The sequence below is a fragment of the Cynara cardunculus genome (assembly GCF_001531365.2).
Source record: "Cynara cardunculus var. scolymus isolate 2C chromosome LG 13, CcrdV1, whole genome shotgun sequence".
NCBI classification, from domain to species: Eukaryota; Viridiplantae; Streptophyta; class Magnoliopsida; order Asterales; family Asteraceae; genus Cynara; species Cynara cardunculus.
Genome location: NC_037540.1, coordinates 13374415 through 13399480, shown reverse-complemented (window position 1 = coordinate 13399480; position 25066 = coordinate 13374415). Strand labels below are relative to the sequence as shown.

The 25066-nt window shown below is 34.5% G+C and overlaps 4 protein-coding genes across 7 annotated transcripts; all 4 read left to right on the top strand.

Moving 5' to 3' along the window:
* Positions 1-306: 306 nt before the first annotated feature.
* On the top strand, positions 307-4063 carry LOC112524703 (macro domain-containing protein VPA0103). The gene is made up of 7 exons (XM_025134656.1): positions 307-659; positions 2092-2140; positions 2216-2318; positions 2400-2495; positions 2674-2748; positions 3060-3129; positions 3604-4063. Exons 1-7 carry the CDS (start codon positions 330-332, stop codon positions 3676-3678), a joined length of 798 nt encoding a protein of 265 aa, XP_024990424.1. The 5' UTR covers positions 307-329; the 3' UTR covers positions 3679-4063.
* A 3997-nt stretch (positions 4064-8060) lies between these two features.
* On the top strand, positions 8061-11606 carry LOC112525605 (superoxide dismutase [Mn], mitochondrial-like). Its single transcript, XM_025135795.1, has 6 exons — positions 8061-8371; positions 10021-10067; positions 10149-10274; positions 10367-10423; positions 10896-10973; positions 11318-11606. Exons 1-6 carry the CDS (start codon positions 8086-8088, stop codon positions 11408-11410), a joined length of 687 nt encoding a protein of 228 aa, XP_024991563.1. The 5' UTR covers positions 8061-8085; the 3' UTR covers positions 11411-11606.
* A 3324-nt stretch (positions 11607-14930) lies between these two features.
* LOC112525077 (potassium transporter 2) lies at positions 14931-20185 on the top strand. 4 transcript variants are annotated; one of them, XM_025135016.1, is made up of 11 exons: positions 14931-15107; positions 15529-15632; positions 16139-16373; positions 16771-17016; positions 17104-17157; positions 17476-17736; positions 17919-17971; positions 18084-18201; positions 18299-18553; positions 18744-19382; positions 19637-20112. In XM_025135016.1, the coding sequence occupies exons 2-11, from the start codon at positions 15585-15587 to the stop codon at positions 20110-20112; spliced, it is 2385 nt and encodes a 794-aa protein (XP_024990784.1). In that variant the 5' UTR covers positions 14931-15107; positions 15529-15584. The 4 variants fall into 4 exon arrangements, with proteins under 4 accessions (XP_024990784.1, XP_024990785.1, XP_024990786.1 ...); XM_025135017.1 differs by having other exon boundaries at positions 14957-15116; XM_025135018.1 differs by having other exon boundaries at positions 14957-15632; positions 19637-20185.
* A 1070-nt stretch (positions 20186-21255) lies between these two features.
* LOC112525839 lies at positions 21256-22046 on the top strand. Its single transcript, XM_025136128.1, has 3 exons — positions 21256-21574; positions 21659-21722; positions 21810-22046. Exons 1-3 carry the CDS (start codon positions 21269-21271, stop codon positions 21977-21979), a joined length of 540 nt encoding a protein of 179 aa, XP_024991896.1. The 5' UTR covers positions 21256-21268; the 3' UTR covers positions 21980-22046.
* Positions 22047-25066: the final 3020 nt, after the last annotated feature.

The following is a 25066-nucleotide window of genomic DNA, read 5'->3' as shown; positions in this document are numbered from 1 at the left end:
TATTCAGTAAATTATTGCATTCAATACGTTTTGATCTACTATAATCTTACTTATCAAAATAAATTATAGTGTTGATTTCTATAAGTATGCACTTACCGGATAAACATTTGAGTAAACAGTCCCTTACTTTTTTCTTTTTTCTTTTTTCCGTCGTTATTTTTACTTTTTTTATACAATTAGACACACTATAAAAAGATATCGTCAATTGATTTGATTTTAATTTGGTTTATATTTTCGGGTCGGGTTGACCAACATCGAATGAATAACGAAAAAACAGAGTACCCATCCCACTGTTCCTTACCATCAGGCAGCTGAGTTTGTGACACCAAATGCCCCCAATTTCAGCGTCAATCACTTCTTTAATTACATCCACACTTCTAAGTTCTCTCTCTAATGGATCCTTAAACCCTAGATTTATCTTCAGATATACACCGCCGGAATCTCGGATCAGCATTTTTGTTGATTTCCGAACAGTTGGCAAAAGATCATTTTCGGTCATCCAAGGAAACGGTGGACTCAGAGCTTCATCAAATATGTCTCGCGATGGAGGTGACGCTGGGAAACGCGTGGCTCACTTCAATCTGTCTCCGACGAGTGCGCTCAAGATTCAGAAAGGAGATATTACTCGTTGGTTCATCGATGGCTCCTCCGACGCAATAGTACGTGTTTATCACTGTGTTGATTGCTTCATCTATTTGAATATAAAATCGGTAATACTGTTTGTGATGGTTGGTAGGAACGCTCGAGGCTATCTGATCATCGGTACCTTTAGATTTCTCATAGATATATTATATTTTGCAATTATGAAAAGTGATGCCTTCTATAAATTAAATTAAAGCCCCAAGTTTTGCTATGAATAATTGATTATTCCGCTCTTCGTCGTGATTTGAAATTTAGTTACTGTCAAGGCCATGGCAACAGTGCTAAATCAGTTGAAGCACCATTATCTTAATAACCCTTGCCAATCATGCTTCCTGTTGAATCATTTTTATAACTAGAACATAACTGGTTTTTCTCAGGTCATGACTGGATGCCTATTACTGTTTTCTCTAAACAGAGACGGAAATATCAGTACTATTCTGGCCAGTGTATGCTTGTATTTATTGAGTATGTCTCTGATACGAAAGCAATTGAAGCCAAAAATTTATTAAGAACACTCAAATGGCCTTTAAATAGAAGATACATGACAGATAGAAAAATAGCTACTGCTCCTAAGAGAACTGGATAAAAGGAGACTGAACCAAAAACAACTAATATCCCTAAACAAATGGGATTTTATTCCAAATCCTAGCTGACCAAGTCCAACAGTATTTTGTTGTCATTATAGAAGTCTAAGATCATAAACAACCAAGAATGTTGATAATATGGAACGGTTTCTGAAATCAGTCAACTGAGTTTGCACGGTTTAGTGTTGTTTCTTATCAATCGATGTTAGACAACAAGAGATACAGATAAATTGTATGGTCAAGATGATAAATTGAAATTTGAAAATTGATACATTTTTGTAGAAGCTATAGATAATCAGATAAACCTGTATAACAAATAGAAATGCAACACCAATGGTTTTTAGTTGAAATGTAACCAAGTAAGTGCTTTGAACTTTAAACATTGTTTTGATTTTGTATACCTTTTGTGTCTACCTTTATTTAATTATGTGACCTGTTTGCTATTCACTAGTCTTAGATTTTCTTTTTGTAATTGTAGTTATTTAACCTATTCCCCTTACAGCTGTCCGTGATGCACCTTTTTGTTTATTGTACCCATTGTTTGTTGGCACACACCCTTGCCTATATTTTTCTCGCTTGTTTCTTTTAAAAATTTGTTTTGTAAGCCGGGGGTCTTTGCAAAAACAACCTCTCATACCCCTTGGAGTAGTGGCAAGGTCTGCATACATCCTACCCCAAACCCTATGTCTGCATGGATTCGCTGGGTCCATTGGATTTGGTTTGGCTTGGCTTGGTTTGGTTTGGTTTGGTTTATATGCAAAATGCAAATAAGAGTCAACACTCCTAGTAATCCATTTAGGGTGTCCTTTCTGTGAATAATATGGATTCAAGTGCGTCCTCTCATTCATCTCAATATTTTGCACAGGTTAATCCAGCAAATCAGCTCATGCTTGGAGGTGGTGGTGCTGATGGAGGTAACTCTCTTCCAATACAATCATAATTGTTTCTTTTCTCTAATATTGTTAACAAACATGTTGTAATTGTGATAGCTATACACCAAGCTGCGGGCCCAGAACTGCGAACAGCATGTTATCATGTTCCTGAAGTTCGCCCCGGAGTGCGTTGCCCAACCGGAGAAGCAAGAATTACCCCGTATGTTCTCAATATTTAATTTCCATCATTGATATTTGCAGCGTGTTTCATTTGGAATTTATGATTGAAGAATTCATGCAGAGGGTTTAAATTGCCTGCATCTCATGTAATCCATACTGTTGGGCCCATTTATGATGCTAATAGCAATGTTGCGGCCTTCTTGAGTAACGCTTACAGGTACCTTTTTCGTTGGTGGCATTTGTCTGTTTCTGTGGGTGGTGATGCCTCAGAGGTCATTGGTTTTAATCCCCTTTTCCCATTCCCTATTAAAAGAATTTAGCAGCCTTATGATAGAAGCTCATCTTAGCCTATAATTCTATCCAAATGTGATTGTTTTCTCCTGTCTCTATTTCAGGAACAGTCTGCGTGTTGCAAGAGAAAACAATATTCAATATGTCGCATTTCCTGCCATATCCTGTGGTATCTTTGGGTGAGTCGTTTAGGTTGTACAAGTATCATAACGTCCAGTAAATCTCACCTCAATGGTATGTATTCATAAACTTCTATTGCTTGCACAATCATCCATGAGATCCTGGAAGCCAAGTGGTGAAACCTGTTGACCCGGACTGTCTCCTTAGATCTCAGCTTACTGATACAAAAATAGATGGTTGGTTACTGAAGTAAAATAACCCACAACACGGCCAACAAACAATATATGTCTACATACGTATAGCTTGATCTTTTTATGGATAACAGTTTTGCTAGCTCCAAAATTTGACGAGTGTTTAACTACCATCTCAGATATCCTTTTGAGGAAGCTGCAACTGTGGCCATATCTACAATCAAGGAGCATTGCAATGATATTAAAGAGGTATTCCGTATTTATGAGTAGCCTTTCATTGTGATGCCGATTCCTCCTTATCTCAGACTAGAATGGTTTCAGTTTAGATTGCCACATACCTTGTTAGTTCAACAAAGTTCCAACTTAAGCTTCATGAGGTTGGGCCAATTGGGGTGATAGGGGGTGGGGAATGGAAACGGAAATCATTAACGGTGTCTGGTTTGATGTAACTGAATGAATCATTAGCAGATGGCGGGTGATAAAATCATTCCCATTTCTATTCCCCAACGTTCTCATTCCGGTTCCCATTTCCATCCTTGAAACAACAAACGGCCTCATTTTCTGTTTGTTAGTAGTTGATAAAGTTTAGGATTACCAAGGATTTATGGGGGATCCAATTTAAAAAACTTTTCGGGCTGACCCAGTTATAGCGTAAACGGATCTGGATATATTATTCAGTTAACGATCAACACTTACCAGTGAACATGGTTATGCTATTTGCAGGCTCACTTCGTGCTTTTCTCGGATGATATCTACAATGTTTGGTTGAAAAAGGCTGAAGAATTACTCCAGAACTAGCATTTGCTTTGAGAAATGCGATATCAACCTTTTAGTTATCTACTACTTATGGAAGCACACAATATTACAGGAGTAAAGACTAAAGAGATTGTATTTCCAATTGGCATCATGGAGTTGCCTATTCGTATGTTTCGTTTACAGTTTCCATTTCCTGCTTTACGAACCCAAACATTTCCTGCTTTTTTAGGGCCGTTTACCAAACATTTGGCATGGATTCCAAGGGGCGTTTTTGCGGAATGGTTTTGGGAGATTTATAGATTTCGTGTACGGATTTGAAATCTTTGTTGTGTTTAGGTTTTAGAATTTGTAATTGAATTGAATTTCGTTCTTTATAAATAAGACGAACTATAAATAATTATAAAAATGATAAAATTACACTTTTATTATTAGTTGGTTATTACAAAACAAATGTTTTTTAACATGTTTTAAAACATTATGCATATTACATACAAATTCAACTTCAAACGAAACATGAGATTGGAATAAATTCAATCCAATCCCACAAAACAAATCGGACCTAAGGTTACGTTTGGTATATGAGACTGGACGGAACAAAACTTACTATCCTACGTTTGGCGTGACATGGATAAGACAAGAACTCAATGTCCCACGTTTGGTGCAACATAGGTTATGGACAAGAATTGGACAAGGTGAGACAAAAAATGTTTTTTCTTGTTCGACCAAAAAATAGGTGAAACAAGATGGAACAAAACTAAAATATTATTAATTAACTTCGTTTAATATATAACCTTAATATGATATATATTTTAGTAGTCACCACCACTAGTTGCAGCGGCCGCCGCCATCGGTTGTCGGCCACCTCCACCATCTCCACAATCATCGTCGGCCATCAACCACCACTTTAAATTAATATTACTTAAAGTTGGGCCTCTTTAAATTAATATTACTTTTATATGGGTTTTATATCTAGAAAAAATGCGCAAAATAGCAACCTACTTTTATAAATTTTCTTATTATAGCATTGTACTTTCAGTTTTTCTTATTGCAATAATGTACTTTCAAAATATTTTTTATTAAGACATCGTACTTTCAAAAAATTGCCCGTTATAGCATTGAGTAACCTTTTAAATTAAATTTACCCATTATTCCGGGTTTCTTTGCCACCTCGACATGACATTTCTAATTATAGCATTGTATTTTCAAAATTACTTTATTATAATATCACCAATTTCTATTACAACATTGTACTTTTACTTTTAATACTTTTATCATTTAAACATTGTAAATTTAATCAAATATGTTTACTAAAATTTAAAATATCAAAAATTAAACATGTTTATAAAAGATCATTATTTCATTAATAAAAATATTCATAAAAAACCATTTGTTGATCATAAATTTATGGCTTACTTTGTAACGCCAAAAACTAAACAAGTGGAACATCTTTTCAAAAAAAAAAAAACTTCTCATTCACATTCATTTAATCAAGTGAAACCGTCTTGTTATAACTACTACCTTCTCCATCTTTCTCAACAGTATTTCTCCGTAGGTTGTTCAAAGTTATCTTTTCACTTGGCCTCCTTTTTTTCTGGATGAGCTTTGGTCGTGATTCCACTTGAGATGGTTCTTGTTCAAATTAGTGAAGAAATTAGTATGAAACTTGAAGATCTTTCATTACCTTTTTAACAACACTCCCTTGTGAACCCGTTCTGCCTCGTGTATTCAATGCAATAACGGGTAAATTTTTGAAAGTATAATATCATAATAAAAAGTATTTTGAAAGTACGATGTCATAATAAAAAATATTTTGAAAGTATATTGTTATAATAATAATAAACTGAAAGTACGATGCTGTATAATAATTTTTTTTTGTAAAAGTAGGTTGCTATTTTCACCCATTTTCCATGTGTAACAGGTTATCCTATATGCCTTATTTTAAGTTTGACACGTTTTCCACCCATTTTCCATGTGTAACAGGTTATCCTATATGCCTTATTTTAAGTTTGACACGTCAACAAAGAAAAACTTGTTCAAAAGGTAACAGGTTACCCAATGTTATAACGGGTTAACTTTTTAAAGTACGATGCCCTAATAAAAAAATATTTTGAATGTATATTCTTGTAATAAGAAAAACTGAAAATACAATGTTATAATAAATAAATTTGTAAAAGTAGGTTGTTATTTCGCACATTTTGTCCACATATCTATAATAATCTATTTGGAGCATGTGTGTGTGTGTGCGCGCATGCGGGACATTTAGGTGCCGTTTACTAAACGTTTATCTGGGTAAGCGCTTACCAAGTCACTTTACTTTATCAGATGAATATGACAAGGGCTAATAATCTTACCCGGTAAGAGCGAAGGCAAAAATCGAGAGTCTTACCCGGTAAGTGAGAACGATGACTCTTACTATGGTTAGCGCTTACCGAGATAAATTGTTGCATACGATGAGCCGATGAGCTTTATTGAATAAAATCTTTCCCGGTAAGTAAGCGATAATGTTGAATTTTACTGTCAAGTGCTTAACGGGTAGGTGTTTAGGTAAACGGCCCCATAGTTTAACTAAAAAGTCCAACGAAAAAGATGTTATTTTAACTAAATAATTAAACTTATTATTTCTGTTATTAATTAATCGCATTGTTTCCTAATCTAATTCATATATTAAATTCAAAATTTTATTCATTTAATATGTTAATTTATTTTAAGAAATTAATGTTATTACTAATTGAGAGTTGTTAGATTATCTTATTTATTCAACATATTAATTTAAATTATTATTTAATTAATATATTGAATTATTTCAAATTATTCTTTGAGTAATGCTTATTAAGTTGCTCATTTTTACATATAGGTCGTTTACCCAAATGCTTACTAGGTAAGTACTTATCGATAAGATTCAACATTATAATTTATTTTGATACGTAAGATTTTAGTAGATCAAAACATATCGAATGCAACAAGTTACTGGGTAAATGCTTACTTGGGTAAGAGTCATCATCCTTACCGATTAAGACTCTATTATTTTCATTGATCTTACCCGGTAAGATTCTTGGCCCTTCTCATGTTCATCCGATAATAAAATTTATCTTGTAAGCACTTACCAAGTAAGTGTTTAGTAAACTGCCTGTAGTTATTGAGTTATTTATTTACGTAAGAGATGAATTAGTAATCATGCTTAAGGTGTCGTCTTTTTATAAATTATGAGACGCCTTTAAGTTGGACCAGGTCATTTCTATATGTTTATTTTTAAACCGATGTAAGGAATGTTAGTAAGTATAGTTAACCGAGGTTGACCGTAATTGATCGTAGGTTGACTTTTGGAGAAATTAGTTATTAATGGACTATTTGACTTTATAATTGTAGGTTACTAGTCAACGATTTTCACTAAGCAACCTATATCATCAGGTGAGTCTTCACGAGACTTACAATGAGATGAATGTCTACGTACAAATTTGTTTTCAAGCATTATATGATTTTTTATGGTGATGTGTACATATGCATGATGTTCCAGTTTACATAGACAATACAATATATATTACATAATGTGTGTTATTTTATGATCAGTTGCATGCTATGTTTTTATTTTGTTTTCAAATAACTCTAGCATGTTATTTCATATGAAAATTTTATGATCAGTTTTCACGGGTTGACATTTGACTAGTAAGTCATATGACAAGTGGCATCACCCGTTAACGAATGTCCAAACAGGTGCAGACAACCCAGGGAATGCTAATGACTAAATGACCCATATCGGACAGAAAGTTTATAAGATCTTTTTTCTTCAGTGTTACATGTGTTTCAGGAAATGCATATGTTTGGTACAGAGTTTACTAGTTGATATGTATGCTATGAAATGATTTATTCATGCTAACCATGAACTTACTAAGTTTTATAAGCTGACTATAGTATGCATCTTAGAGGCACGTAGTTCGAGGTTGGATAAGAACAAAAGACATGCTCACAAAATTTTCTATCATTACTTTTATTTCAGTCTTTTGTTTAGACTTATATGTACGGATTAGTTGTGTAAAAATGTTTATAAATTAAATTATTCACTTTATTTGTGTTAATATAACTATTATATGATATATAAAATCATCAAATAACTTTTTGGGACAACTTGTCTAGTTTTGTCATGTCCAGCCCTAGTCATATCAAACACGAGACAAACACTTGTTTTGTCCAATCATGTCCCGTTTAGTACTACTCTCTTATTTTGTTCAGTCTTGTCCAGTCCTATCCAATCATATGTACGTACCAAATTGATAAATTGTTTAAAAAATTCAATCTATGGAGGATGAGATTTGAAGTAGTTGCAAAACTTTAGGGTGTAATAAAGAGAATACTCTCATACTTTAAGGACTTCTTTGTAATTAACAAATTTTCCCTACCAAAAAAGAACAGAAATCGTTATGCCGTCTCTTCCCAAACTGATTTGCAGAACAAATGGCTCTACGAACGTTGGCGACCCGGAAAACCCTAGGTGAGCTATGCAAGTTTCAGCAACAGATTCGTGGAGTGCAGACATTTACGCTTCCGGATCTTTCATACGATTATGGCGCTCTGGAGCCGGCGATTAGCGGAGAGATCATGCAGCTCCATCACCAGAAACATCACCAGACTTACATAACCAACTACAATAAGGCTATCGAGCAGCTTGATGACGCTATGTCCAAGGGAGATGCTTCAACTGCTGTCAAATTGCAGAGTGCCATTAACTTCAATGGCGGAGGTGAAATTCTATCGTTTTCTCTCTGAATTTATATTGTTATCCGTACAGATACGTGTTTTTGCTTTCAGTAATTTTAGGTGAATACATATTAGAAGCCTTTTGTATCTTAAATTTCACAAGGAATTGCTGTTTTCGTTCCCAAAGGAAAAAGGGTCACGTTTGATTTTCTAGACTGTAGCTGATTGATTTTTGATGTCCAGGAATTGATGCCCACGTCCGGAAAAAGAGCAGACTTTGATTTTGGATGTCAAAAACTTTACCTTTCAACTTCAAAGTTAATATGGGATTGGAAGTATTTTGAGAGAAACTTGTTGATTATTTCAAATATTCGAAAATGATGTTAAATTTGCAAATACCTTCCTATCAAATTTTCATTCCAGAAGTACTAGGTTGAAGAAAGAGGTGCTAGGGTGAAGGGAAAGAACGAATTGTAGCTAATTGTTAGGTAGGTGGCGAGTAGAAATATATATACTTTCTTAAGGGAAAACTTATGACTACTGTAAACTATATATGGAATACCACAAATAAGACAAGTTTGATGCTAGAAGGAAAATCATATTCATATTGATTTGGAGTTGGAATTGAAGAAGTACTAGATTTTGCTTCTTAAAGTTCCAGACATGGACCCTGATTTGGGATGAAAGGAATAAATTCAACCCCAAATCAAGTGGTTTGAATTATTTGCATGACAACAGAGGTTCATCTCCATTGAACTCTTTACTCGCCCTCTAGTAAGCAGAGAGCTTCAGGTTGATTTTTATGATCAGAATTCACAAGTCATAAATAATGATGTTTATGTTGATAATATATCTATATATTATTGTTTTTTTATCAGGGAAATAAGTTAGATGGGCCTATGAGGAATATCATTGCAAAGGCTATAGTGCTGAAAGGGTAAATTAATGGCATCAATTATTGATCAAAGAGGTGTCAAAATGAAGTACATGCTAGTGTAAGTATTGCTATGGTTTCGGGGGTGGAAGGATTTGTATTTCTAAGCACAATCTAGAGGAAATTATAGACCTAAAAACTATTCTGGGTATGTAAAGTGGAAATTCCATGCAGCATTCTTTAACTTTCAGATTTAGCAAGTAGTTCTGGCTTTGGGTGCGCTTTCATTATGGGCTATGCTGTGGTGTCTGTTTGGATATAAGAAACTATATGGATGCATCTGCAAATTATGCTCATGAATAGATGTCGATGTGCAATTGAGGTTTAGTAGGCGCCCATAGCATGCTATTACTCAGAAGGAAGTCTGTTTGATGGCTGCAGTACCATCCTTATATTGCAATGCTTAAATAAGCTGGCAGTATGGTGTTAACCATTTGCATTGTATAGGATCGTATTTTTCTCATTGTTGCTTTCCTCAAGTCCTATGGGGCTATGATTGTTTGGCATTCAGAATCATTGCTCTTAGTTGGCCATCTGTAAACATTGAATACTGTTTTCTTATGCATGAATTTATTGTGTACAGCTGTTTACTACACCTTTGTTTTAAATATTATCGCCATATGCTCATCATTCCTGTGTAGGGACTGTTATTTTGTTCTTGCATTTGATCTCTACTTTATGTGTGTATTTATTTGTAAGTTCTATCATTTCAGTTCTGTTTCTTGGTTGTCTTAAATTCTGACTATTGATCCGAGCAGGTCATGTGAATCACTCAATTTTCTGGAAGAATCTCACTCCTGTCAAGGTAAGTTTGTTTCCGTTATTTTACTGATAATTCTGAGCATTATAACTTGATCAAAACTGAAAGTCTGAAACCTTATTGCAGGAAGGGGGTGGTGAACCACCACATGGTTCTTTGGGCTCAGCTATCAACGAGAGCTTTAGTTCTTTGGAAAAGTTGATTGCTAAGATGAATGCAGAGGGTGCTGCAGTGCAGGGTTCTGGATGGGTGGTATGTTCGTCTGCCCCCCGCAGTATTGGCATATAGTCTTTGGTTTTGTGTAGGAACTTTTTCCTTTATTTAGAAGTACAATATATTGGCAGTGGCTTGCAGTCAACAAAGAATTGAAAAGGCTTGTGGTTGAAACTACAGCAAACCAGGTATGCTACACTAATTTTATGGTCATCAAGTAAATACATCATCTTATCTCCAGACTTAGACATTGCCTTCAGCAATTACTGGCTCTGGTCTACAAGCCGCAGGTTTTCGTGGAAACATCCTCTCTACCCTTTGAGGTAGCAAGATCTGCGTGAAATTTAGCCCCAGACACTGTCTTTGTGTGGGATATACTGGTTTGGTTTAGTTTCTTGATGATAATTTGCAGCGTCAAATATGTGGTATTGAGTTCTTGTGTTATGTATTTAAAAAGCCTACTTTGTTCAGTTCAATTCTGGTCTGCACTTTTTACAGTTCACTTTTTGTTGTTCCTTCATATGCATTGTGAGAGATTGAGCACCACACCTGATTTATTTTTCCTACTATCTTTTTGTTCTAGATTACAAGTGATTCAAACAAATATTCTTCCTCATTAATCTTCATAAAGCAAAGTGTTGAATGTATTTTATATTGCAGGACCCACTGATTACAAAAGGTCCAAGTTTGGTCCCTCTAGTTGGCATAGATGTTTGGGAGCATGCCTATTACTTACAGGTGATGAAACAAATTTCATGGGTTTTTTCATCTCTAGAGTACTGAGTCTAACGGATGCTTGGTTGTTGGTAGTAAGAGATGGGGAATGGGAATGGGAATGGAAATGGAAATCATTTGTGATGTCGGTGGAATGAGTCATTATCAGATACCGGGTAATGAAGCATTTCTCAACTCATTCCCATTTCCATTCCCCCCACATTCTGATTCTTATTTTCATACCCTGAGATGAAGTAATCTAAAACAGGTATTAAAGTGTAGATATGTAGAAATTGTTGTAGAATACTAGTGTCACTTGAATTGAAATGATTTAAGTAGTAATAGTTGGTTTTGTGTACAATTTGCAGTACAAAAATGTGAGGCCAGATTACTTGAAGAACATCTGGAAGGTGATAAACTGGAAATATGCCAGCCAAGTATATGAGAAAGAATGCCTCTAAAAGAGTTGCAGTTTCTGTTTAAGAAGAGAATCAATAATAACATCTTGTTATTGTGGCTTATGCTTGTATTATGCTGGAGTCTTCCAACAATAATAATAGTAGTTGCATATATATACCACCCAACTAGTTGTATACAATTCTAGTACTGTTTTTAATGCTTCAGATTACATATCACAATATCTTACATTCTTCCCCTCAAAAAAATTGGATCAAAAAAATTCGATTGAAAGGTTCATATGTGAATCATTAAAAAAAGTTTCAAACAAATTAATCTGAAAGTTACAAACACTGTGAAGGTTACCTTCACAACATTTTGCTGTGAAGTTTCAAGTGTAAAAAGCTGGTCTCACGAAAACAGGTTGGTCTCACGTGTTCCCAAGTCTATATATATATATATAAGGAGACCTTATGAGAACCCATGAAATTATGATAACCTTCAGAAGTTTTATATCATGTAATGTTTCATATGATATTTTCTTTTATCTAATACTAGAATTTAGTATATTGATTAATATATATATTTGTTTGTGTTTGTTGTACATGTACACGGTTTCATAATATAAATGAAGAGTTAAATTTTCTCATTTTAGATTATCAATTTTATAAATTGTTTTTGAATAAGTAAATCACTGAAATTTTAGAAATTGATTACTTACATTCTTCCAACCCAAAAAACCTACCTGTAATAGGCTAGAAAAGTTTTATAGTAAACAAAATCTTAAAACAATCGTAAACTCTACGTCATTCAAATCCTTTGCACCTAACTCCCCATCGTCGTAAACTCTCCATAAGACAATCACTGCCCATTGTTGTCGTTGCTCCCAACCATTGATCTCTCCTTGTTTGATCTATTTTTTTTGTTTTTCAATTATCCCTCTCTTTTAACAATTTAGTGGAGTACATATATACAAATAAAAAGAGAGAAAGAGAGAGTCGAAAAACAAATAAAAAGATCAAAAAGAGGGAGATTTGATGGCAGAGGCCAACGATGGCGATGGGTGATAGAGCCTGAATGACGATGGGTTGGAAAGTTGGAGCGATAGCATAGGGTTTAGGAACAATTTACGAAAAAAGTTAATTTCTTTAACTTTAAGAAATTCATAGTTGGTTATATGGAACATTTTTTTGAGTTAAATGAATATAGGTAACAAATTCATTTCTTTATTTAGAGTATTTTCAATAGCTATGTTATATTTTTCTAAAATACTAATTTTCATAATTTTAACATAGCTGTTGTAGATGTTTCCGGTCATTCAAAATAGAAAAAGTTCTTTTTAGCGTTTTCCTTTTATTTAAACCATTATTTATAATTTATGTCAAATAATTTAATCAAAATTAATACAATTATCATAAAGTTAATTGGTTTTGTAATATAACCCCCGGCCCATGTTTCGTCTCTGCAGATATAACAGCATCAGACTAAAAAAAATTTCCATCTTGTAACTGCGTAAATAAATATCACACACTTTATTACACACACTCCCTCCATCATCTCTCTCTCCCCTCAAGATCTACGATGGCGGATCCATCTTTAATTTTCTCCTTATTCAAATTTTTTAGTCCACAGTATAAGAAATGAAGGTAGATAGAGCCAACAATATTTTAGAAAAAAGCCATCCGTTACCGCGTTTTACGAGCCAATTTAAAGCAACGTCAAAACTTTCTCTGTGCATTAATGGCGGGAAAACGCCCATTCTGTGTGCTATGTTGAAGTACGATTCATATATACCAACAGTAATTGTCAATCTCTCCTCGATCTTAAATATTTATCCAACACTTTTTTGATCCGATCAATCTGGTAAGTGGTAACCGTTGATACTCTTCACTAGAAAACAAGCAAACTACTTACGTGAATGTTATAATAAGAAATGTCATTGCTCAATCTATCATAAAATACAATCTTGTATCAACTGTATCGTTTTTAATTAAAAACAATTGTTACATAAAAATACAAAGAATATTGCTTCTTTTTAAGGTTTGTTCTAATTTATTATTGCCAACAATTGAAATTAAATGTTTATGAAAAATATATAATATATTATAATGAATAATCATCTATTAATATTATTCAGATTTTGAAATTATATATTTAGGAGATAGAAATTATATTTTATTAGATTTATTGAAGTTTTTTTTTTACAGGTTTTGATTTTTGATTATTTATTTTGTATAATGTGATGAAGAGATGCTTTAATACCCATAAATGTTGTCGAGAAAATGATCTCTAGTAAAGGGTTTTAACAACACAACTAACGTAGCAAACTAGGAATAGGGACTTGTTGGTGTGAAACCGAGTTGGATAGGTTGAGGGTGGGACGAAAGAGGGTTAAAGAGCTGGGTAGATACATCATCCGATCCCAACTTTAGGTATATAATTATACTGTTTTCTTATCATTTCTATGTTACGTGATACTTGTTTTTGGTTTTTTTTGCTGACTATATGTTATATTTCTTTATGTCTAACTATTTACGATTACACTTGTTTTTTTTGCAAGCCACGAGTTTCTATAAAACTAATCCTTACATCTTTAAAATATGTTAAAAACTTCCATTATTTTTATATCACATCAATACTTAAAACTTAAGAAATACTTGCGTATATTATTTTACAATAAAATATCTGGAATATTAGTATTGATTTTGGAACTAAAAAGTAGGAATTTGATTGCAACTAGTTCACGATCTCAAAGATTTAAAAAAATATATGATTTTATTGACACAATCGAACAAAATAATTAAATTTGATGTAATCAGTTTACAATAAATTTTGGGGTGTTTGGGATTGCTTATAAAAATAATTTATTGATTTATTCCGATATAGTACCGGTAATAAGCATTTTTGAGTGTTTTGATAAACAAATTATACCGACGCCAGACCGGCAATAAGGAATTTTTGAATAAGTTAAACTTTTCTGACTTATAATAAGATGTTGTTTGTTTACCTCTTAATAGTTTCATTAAGAGGTAGCGTCTAAATCGTTAATAGGTAAATCTTGTGTGGCAAAAAAAATATGTCTTTTAATGGTTTTAAAACCCTCTGAATGATTTTATATCATGGGTCTCCTTTAATTAACCATTCAGCGCTCTAATTTCATTATAAATAATTATATTTCATTTTGTATTATACCAAATCATTCAACAACTACCAAACAACCGCTAGGTTGGTAAATGCTTTTTTAAGTTGTTTAAAATAAGCGATTCCAAACACCCTTATCAACTCATATGTGGAGCATTTACCATATTTGAATGTTGGTGTTGGAAGGGCCTTTTTCAACCATTGGAAGGTGTAGTTTCATCGTATCAAGATCTGGTTTAGGTTTCGGAGAATATCTCTTTGCCTAATCTTAGACAGTATCCATTATTTGGTTGCTTTCTGAGATTGGTGGAATTTTAATATCACCAACCCACGTGTACACGTACTCTGTGTGTGTTTTCTACGTGTGTGCGAGAGAGAGGGGATAATTTTTCCCCTTGAAATTTGCATTGATGTGTGGGCCTCAATTTGGAGCGGCGATAATGCAATTACTGTTGAGTCATGTGATTGTGGTTTTGCTTCTTTCTTCGTGCCGTCTTCCAACATTCTCTGGTTTTCTTTCTTATTACTTGGCGTGAAATGAAGTTTTATTAATCAAAATCTTGAATCCCTACTACCCACTTGTGTCGAATCTTGATGCTGATTATGGTGATGACAATATAGGTGAGTGAGGTAAGGGTTTCATTTCCACTTATAATGCTGGTTCTCCTCCAAGATCCTTCCATTGTTGGAATCCTTTTAAGGTAGCTGAATGGATCAGACCCTTTTCTGGTAAAGTTTGAACCCTCAGCCTTGGATGAGAACCACCATCATCACCTAAAAATAACAACATGGACATGGTGTCTGGAATTTCTTTGAGTTTTTCACTTTTTGGTTCATGGGTGTTTGAAATTTTGGTTCATCAAGCACTTTTCATCTTTCATGAGACCAAGATAGGGGTATATTTGTCAAAAAGCGAGTGAGTCCCTCTTGCTTGCTCAGTTGAAGTGAAAATCTTGGTTCTATCTCTTGATGTTTCTTTCATTAGTCTGAGATTCTTGATTGTCTTAAAGAGAATTGCTAATTTACGTATGTTTTGTTGCAGCTGGGATCTCCGTTTAGCTCTGTTCATCTTCAGCAATCCTGAGTGAATCTTGATCTATGAGAATCATGGATCTTGCCTACGAAAAATGTTGCGGAAGTTCTAAGGTCTGCCTGCTTATTTTGGTCTGATTCATCTTTCGAACGACGTTTGAGCTGCTATCGAAACGACCCTTTTCGTAAATAAAACGGAAAAAGAATGCCACATTTTGCAAAAAAATACTACAAGGGTTCTTTTTGCATCATCATTTATCTGCTTAGTTAAATATAGCCCATTTTTGCGAACTATTGTTCTTGTTGGTATTTTTAAGAAACTGGTTGGTTAGTTTGCAACAAAAGATAAATAATAGTCACCGCACTTGAACCTCCATGGCCGGGGATTGTTGTTTCTTCTTGGATTTGAAACCATTGGCCTGCAGGCACTTTTGACCTTTGGAGCCAAGTCAAACCAATCAGACACCACCCTTGTGGTTCCCGTTGTTCTTTTTGCTGATAAAAACATCGTTTTTCATCAAATGTATAAAAAAAAAAGATTTGTAAAAGAACAATCTATTTATAACTATTTCTGGAAAGCTTTCAAGAAAATGATTATATGCTTGTTGAATTGCTAATAGAAGGATTCTTGGAGGACAACGTTGGTGTTAGCTTATCAGAGTCTTGGTGTAGTCTATGGAGACCTCAGCATTTCCCCACTTTATGTTTACAAAAGCACATTTGCAGATGACATTCATCATTCAGAAACAAATGAAGAGATTTTTGGTGTGCTTTCGTTTGTTTTCTGGACGTTAACTCTTGTCCCTTTGTTCAAGTATGTGTTCATAGTTCTTCGAGCCGACGATAATGGTGAAGGTAAACAGATTAAGTTTATTAAATTGATTTGCAGGATCATGAACTATCAAGCCAAATTATGTTGAATTCTTTGAATAGCAAAAGCCAATAGGCCTATTTCATTTAATTGCACAAGTTCATGGGATCAAATGATGTCATTCCTTGTTGGGTTTGAAAACCATGAAATATTGCAATCAAATTTACTAGTTATAACTGCCTTTTGTTTTTGAAAACTATCACGAGAAGCCAAAAACAAAGGCGTTGTCAAACGGTACAGAGTTGCAGAAATGGCAAAAGAAAAGAAGGATGAACAGTGGACGTGTTATTTTTCTTTTTGCATTCTTGCAAGTATATTGGTCGTTTTGTATCTGATGTTTTCAGTAATCCAGATTGAAATATGTTGTTCGTTAATCTATAGGTGGAACTTTTGCTCTGTATTCCTCAATTTGCCGGCATGCCAAAGTGAGCCTCCTACCAAACCGGCAAGTTTCTGATGAATCACTTTCTACTTATAAACTCAAGCAACCTCCAGAGAAGGAAAACAACTCGCAAGTGAAAATGTTGCTTGAAAAGCATAAGCCTTTGCATACAGCTTTACTGATCCTGGTTCTTCTTGGCACTTGTATGGTCATTGGAGATGGACTCCTCACTCCAGCCATATCTGGTAAAAGTAGAATCTTTTTTGAATTTTCTTTGCATTTTCTTGTTTAATTTTAGCATCATTAACATAGTTTCTTCTTGACATTTGCAGTTTTTTCTGCTGTTTCTGGGCTTGAGTTATCAATGTCCAAAGAACACCATGAATGTGAGTTTCCTTGATACAATTCTTGTGACTCTTATGGTGAAAGATCGTAACGCTTACATTTTACAATCGGGTGATTGACCTTTTTAACCGTAGTACCTGCTCTTTCGTAGCAAACTAATCATTCTTGTGAAAGTGAAAACTATAGTTTGCAATAGTGATTGAATCTTTAACACATTGATAAATGTAAACACAAAAAACAATTGTCCAAATTTGTTTAGTGTTTTTTTAGGCTATGCCCGCAAGAACAATGTTTGTTTGTTTGGATGTGAATTTCAAGTGTTTTGAGTACATATTATGAGATATTTTCTTTGTCTACAGATGCTGTCATCCCGATTACCTGCTTCATATTAGTGTGCCTATTTGCACTACAACATTACGGCACTCATCGAGTCGGTTTCTTGTTTGCTCCAATCGTGCTGTTATGGCTGGTATGCATCAGCGGCCTCGGGTTATACAATATAATGCACTGGAATCCACATGTTTATGAAGCTCTTTCGCCTTATTACATGTATAAGTTTTTGAAGAAGACAAAGAAACAAGGGTGGATGTCTTTGGGTGGCATTTTGCTGTGCATTACAGGTAAAACATCCAAAATTGCTGCATTTGATGTCTAATGAGGTTGAATTGAGGTCAAACAGATTGAACTTCAGAATTGAATCTAATCACATGTTTGCCAAAATGTTCACATGCTCATCTAGAAAGATAAATAACAGATTTATAAGAAAATTCATGTTAGGATAACTGATCAACTTAACTTGCAGGCTCGGAAGCAATGTTTGCCGATCTTGGTCACTTCTCATATACTGCAATTCAGGTATATTTGGCCTAAGATTCACATCCAAGGTCTTTCGATTTTGTGTTCGCCGACATTTTCTCATTTGGCATCGCTGATATCGTTTGGGCCTGATAATTAACTTCTTTTGCAGACCGCTTTCACATTCCTGGTTTATCCTGCATTAATACTAGGCTACATGGGGCAAGCAGCTTATTTGTCAAAACATCACCAAATGGCTCACGACATCAGTTATTACGTCTCAGTACCAGGTATTCCTTTAGAATTCGTAAATGGTGCTTTAAGACATGCATTTTATATGGTCCCACAAACCTTAACGTTAATGACACGATGTTGAAACATATGCAGACAGTGTAAGGTGGCCAGTGCTTGTGATAGCCATTCTTGCTTCTGTGGTTGGAAGTCAAGCAATCATCAGTGGAACGTTCTCGATCATTAACCAAAGCCAATCGCTTGGTTGCTTTCCAAGGGTTAAGGTTATTCATACATCAGACAAGAAACATGGTCAGATTTACATCCCAGAGATTAACTGGATACTCATGATCCTATGTATTGCTGTGACCATTGGATTCAGAGACACCAAACACATGGGAAATGCATCAGGTTGGTGCCCAAACTTTGTTCATCAGATCATGCAATTCACACATTATTCTGTGTGTTCATTTTGTAGTTCTTGATTTGTATTCTGATCAATCTTATGCCGTTGCTATGGTTTGAAAAGTAATAGGTTTAAATGGTATGTTTTCTCTCTTTTGATGTTGCAGTTTTAAGGTTTCAATCTTTATGTTTGCAGGATTGGCTGTTATGGCTGTGATGCTTGTCACGACTTGCCTCATGGCATTGGTTATCGTTCTTTGTTGGCATAAACCTCCGATCTTAGCTCTTTGCTTCCTACTTTTCTTCGGTTCTATAGAACTACTCTACTTCTCAGCTTCCCTAGTTAAGTTTCGTGAAGGTGCATGGCTCCCGATCCTTTTAGCACTCTTTCTCTTGACCGTAATGTTTGTTTGGCACTATGCCACCATCAAGAAGTACGAATATGACCTTCAGAATAAGGTGTCTTTAGAATGGTTACTGGCTTTGGGTCCAAGTTTGGGCATTTCTAGGGTCCCTGGCATTGGCCTTGTGTTCACGGACCTTACCTCGGGAATCCCTGCTAACTTCTCGCGATTCGTGACCAATCTGCCCGCGTTTCACCGTATTTTGGTGTTTGTGTGTGTGAAATCTGTACCTGTTCCTTTCATCCCTCCAGCTGAGAGGTACCTTGTAGGCCGTGTAGGTCCCTCTACCCTTAGGTCGTATAGGTGCATTGTGCGTTATGGGTATCGTGATGTTCACCAGGATGTGGATTCGTTTGAGTCCGACCTTGTTAACCGGCTCGCTGATTTCATTCGCTATGATTGGTGCCGTCCTGAATCGACGAGTGATACAGGTAACTTTTGTATATAACCGGTCTATATTAATAAATTGTATAACGGATTCTTGGTCACGGATGATGACAATATCCTGCCTATACGATATGGACGTGGATTCTAACTACTAAGGCCATGTTTTGGCGATCAGAAGCTTACTTATTCTTTGAGCTTATTAAAAGAACCCGTTTAGTTAGTCATGAACTAGCTGATAAGCTAGCTTATTAAAAGCCCTAGACTCTTCTCTCTTACATGGATAATGGATTCTGTGCAGGTAACGAGGATGACGGGTTGCGGTCAGGACAGTCATCGGGGGAGGATAGGCTTGCAGTAATAGGGAACATGGACTTTTCTGCGTCATGGGCTTTTGAAGCAGAGGAAAGTATGCAACACGTTAGCGTATCTGTCGGGTCCCACACAGACGATAGTGTAACGGACATAATCGAGATGGTCCCACAGATCAAAAGAAAACGAGTAACGTTTGCAGTTGAAGATCACGACGAGGTCGACGCTCCAAAACACGTGCAAATGAGAGAAGAACTTGAAGATCTGTTGGGGGGTCAGCAAAGCGGAACCGCATTCATACTCGGTCACTCGCATGTGAAAGCGAAACACGGATCGTCAATTTTGAAGAGGTTAGCAATCAATTTTGCGTATAATTTTCTGCGGCGGAATTGCCGGGGACCGGATGTTGCACTGAAGGTGCCGCCGGCATCTTTGCTGGAAGTTGGCATGGTTTATGTTGTATAGAACCCATATACTGATGCATTGTGTAACTAGTTTGTGTGCTCATATCAATACAAATCATCTTGCTCTCCTCAAATTGCTTATGTGTATTTTGAATAATCTCAAACCACAAGGTCAAAAGTGCCTGGAGGTCCCACATTCAAATCCAATGAGGAACAAAAATCTTCTTATGTCCACGGAGGTTCAAACAAAAAAACAATTTTACTTTTAATTTTAGAGACATAATATTTTTACATCTCATAATTAATGATAAAATAGAAAAACAGACATTCATTTTAAAGTAGACACATATTTTGTAACGACTCAGATACGAAATTTATAATTTAAAAATAAGCTATGAAAAGTTATAAAAAGGTATTTTGATCATTTATTGTTACTTCGTTACAAATTCGAACCTATATTTAACGAATCAATCATACAAATTGCGAGAGATATCATTCGTATTCATGGTCTACCCATGACTAACATATCCTTTCTTATTGCACAAACTACAAAACCTTGATGCATGTGTGCATTTGGCAATCTGTCAATCAAGCAAAAAATCGATCCTCTCAATTTCATTAGTCAGCCAAAGGGCCACGTAACGACCCATAAACCATACATTCCAACTGACACGTGGCAACCTTCCAATGGTCCAACTCAGCAAAGAAAAAACATAACCACCAACGTCTACACCACCTGTTACTCCCACAGGAAGTTACACTCCCTCCACCCAAAATCATACACAAACAAATCCAATCCTGTGTCACAAATATTTCTTTTTTCTTAATTAAAAAACATTTGTTCCAAAATATTAAAGATTGTTTATGATATTAATATTGTTAAGATGGCTTAATAGGTTACAAGTGAGGGTTCTATATAGCCATTTTGGGTTAATGACTTCACTATTAAGCCGTAAATAAACACTTGGTATAGCTGATCGGATAAGCTTATTAAACTGTAGGTAAACATTATATATGTTATATTTTATTTATAACAAGTAGAATTAAAATACATTTTATAATACTGAAAAAAGGTTAGATTATTTTTCTGTTTTAATTATGGAATTTTTATTTCATATTTTAAAATAATAATAATTTATAAAATTAGGAAAAAGGAAATGTTTTATTACAAGTATATAAAGTGGAATTTGGTGTGAATTTAGTTGTATTGAGAAAGAATGGGGATGGGGATGGGGATGAAGGCTCTTCTTCCCATATCATCTGGCTTTGCTGCTTCTAACTTCACCCTCTCAAAACAAACCCTTACACCAACCAATTCCTATTACAATTACAAATCCACCATTGTTTCTGCCAAAACAGAGAAAGGTAACAAAGAAGAAGAACCTCAAAAAAGGAAGCAGAATCTGTTCGAAAGTGTCACCGAAGCTCTGGATTTCGCTCAAGTCAGATCACCCGAAGATGCACAGCTTATCGAAGATGCTAGATCTGCAACCAAATCTGGAGAGAAAATGAGCAGAGAACAGGTACGGTTTGTTAGTTTAGTCGTGATTTGACGAACTGTACCGATTTGGATACGTCAAATTCATGGAAATGATTTGTGATTGCAGTATGGCGCTCTTAGGAGGAAGATTGGAGGAACGTATAAGGATTTTTTCAAATCATACGTTGAAGGTAACATCTGAATCTGATGTGATGATGAATTTGATGCAATTGCATATATAATTGGAGATTGATGAATGTGTTGTGTTTGATGATCAGTTGATGGTGAATACGTAGAAGAAGGGTGGGTTGATAAGACATGTAAAGTGTGCAAGAAGGACACAAGAGGTGAGGCAAGGCAAGTGGACAAGCGTGGAAGATATGTTCATGTAGCATGCTTGGACAAGCCTAAATCTGGAAACTTCTTTACCAATCTTTTTTCTGGTTAAAATAGAAATTATATACATGTTTTAAACTGTCATTTGAATCGAATCTTATATCCCAGGCGTTTAGGGTTTTGTTTGTTTAGTGTTTGATTAGATTCATGAACGCTAATTGTCGTTCAAAATATATATTTATATAGAGAAAAGTTCAAACAAGATGGTAAGAATAATAAACATTGTGTTTTAAATCACAATTTAATAGAAGTTAAGGGATTTTTTAAATTAAAAGTAGTATGAAATAATGTTCAAAAATATTTAAGGCGAGGAAGGGTGAAATTGAAAATTAAAATGATAACATTTAAATAACACGATCACGATTACTCCGATCATTGGGGAAGTAAGTGATAACATCGTCGATTCAAAATTTGATGTAAAATGAGAACGGAAAACTCATGAAACAGAGGAATTTTGTCGCCCACGACAAATGATGTTATCGTTTTTTCACTATTTTATAAAGATTATCGTTTATCAAGGAATAGAAAGTAAAATTTCGTAGAAGCAGAAAACACCAAAACGCCTATTTGGGACGGATAAATTTTCACAAACTCTTCTAATTGAATGCCAAAAACCTAAAATTTATGTTTAAACAAAATAAAAATACAGTAGCGTGCAATCATACACATTTGTATATGTGCATCTGACTTCCAGGATTACACTTCACTAATTTCTAAGGTTTTCTACAAATTGTCATTTGATTCCAAACAACCATATGTGTGATGAAACATAAGAGTGGGGAAAACACGGTTTTGCCAAGTTGCCGCAATGGCCAATCGCTTCTTTGCATATTCCGTCATTGTCGCCTCAAACCCATACACATTAGTGACGACCCGCTAGTCGTGTGAACCTGCATCGAAATACCCACCGGTTCAAATAACAAATAAACAAACAAACAAACAAAGAAATACACCATAACGAAGTCTTATCGGTTACAACTTGTCATTCATCAATCATGACGATGATGATTTTGAAACTTTTCGACTCCGATATTGTCTTGAAATTGGATTTGTTCATGGAAAGAAGTTTTAAATCTGTATACCCGTGACAAATGAAAGTATGTACATTCAGAAAAACAATACTTGTTTAAATCCAAGCCTAGCAATATATAAACTAAATACATAACAATGTTATGTATTTGAGACCTCACTTTAGTTGGAGAGAGAGACGTAAAAGAAAAAACACAGAAACAATATTTTGGTTCATGCATATAAGGTATAGTCACGCAGATCCTTATTCTGCGTAACCCGTGTATTATGGGAAACAAATGCCTTAATAGGAGGAGAATCCGTTTTAAGGACATTGTGACTAGCACGAGCCTTGGGCTGTTTTCCACTGCTTCTTTTGTTTATGTTGTTAATATAGATAACAACTTAAAACAGATTATTGTACATATCAGTCTTATTACTGTGTTATACTTGTGTACAATATTCAAAAAGCTTATTCTTTTGCTGCATGATTAAAATGATAAGTACTATATTAATTTGATTGATTGATTGATTGATTTATTTATTATTATATATTTAACATGATAACAGTTATTATTGTTAACATGTCAGATTTTTTTACATTTATTTCTAAATGAAAATTATATACAATAATAAAATCAAAGGTACAATAAACCATATTACTAGAGATGATTTAACATTTAATGTTAAATTTAGAATGTTTATTTCATATTAACCGAAGATTGATGATTTAAGAAAACCGAAGTTGATAATAATAACATAAATTTATTTAGAAGAACAAAGTTGATAATAGTAACATAATATTTATTTAAAAAAATAAAGAGAACAAAGATATTAATATTAACATAATTATTATCGATTAAAAGAACAAAAAACAAGAATGGTTAAGTTGTAATGATTAATAGATAAAATAAAATAAAAAAAGTAAGAACATAATTACGCAATAATTAATAATAGAGGGATGTCTAAATAGCAAACAGACGGATGTGTATATAGAATCACCCTTTTTTTTTCCTTTTTTTTATTAATCTGGATATCCAACCCGTTATGCGAGCTGATTAATCTTATGACGACCACCTACTTTGTAAATATCTCAGAGTCATTGCATTTGAACCTCTGTAGCCACACGGAGATTTTTATTCCTCTTTCTCTTTGTTATTATCAACAATGGTGATTCTATTTAGACACATCTCTACTACTAATTATTACATGATGATTTTTTATTTTTTTTATTTTTATTTACCAATCATCATAACTTAATCATTTTCATATTTGTAATCATTATGTTATTATTAATATTTTTCCTTGTTATTTTTCTAAACAAAAGATTATAAAACAATTATGCACCGATAGAATGGTGAGTATTCTGATCCCTCATACTTCCAATCATATGAACTATCATTGTTGAGGACATTGATTTACACTTATTTGAGTTATGATATATTTGACGCTTATTTCACTTGATTGGGTATTTAATGAACCTAAGTAGCATTGTTTTATATACAAACACGGTTGTGGCATAATTTTGATTTTAGACGGGTGAGGAATTTTGATGTTCTAACTTCGTAACTTGGGGAACAACTAAACAAGGAGTTTTGATGTTCTTGTATTAGCCCCAATAAGAGTAATTGTCAAGGCTTGTATGCTAGAGATATTTTACTCGTCAACATCTCGATGTGGCTTACTTAGGGGCTGTTTACCTAAATGCTTACCCGGTAAGTGCTTGCCGTTAGGAGTCGACACTATAATTTATTTTACTGGCTAAATTGTAGTACATCAAAACGTATTTCATGTAACAATTTGTCTGGTAAGCGCTTGCCCGGGTAAAAGTCATCACCCTCACTTGTCGAGTAAGACTCTCCATCCTTATCATCGTTCTTACCGGGTAAGATTCTTAGCCCTTTCCATGTTCATCCGGTGAGGAAAATTACCCAATAAGTACTTACCAGGTAAGCGTTTAGTAAATGATCCCTTAATGTTCCGCCACTTGATAGAATCGGGTTTCCCGTTATCACAAGATAAATTAATTGATTATCATCCTTTTAGTTTAATTGGTTTTTATACATTGTTGCAAGCCTAACCTTTTTCCCAAGAGAAGCTAATACATTACCTTTTTCTATTTATTATTTGT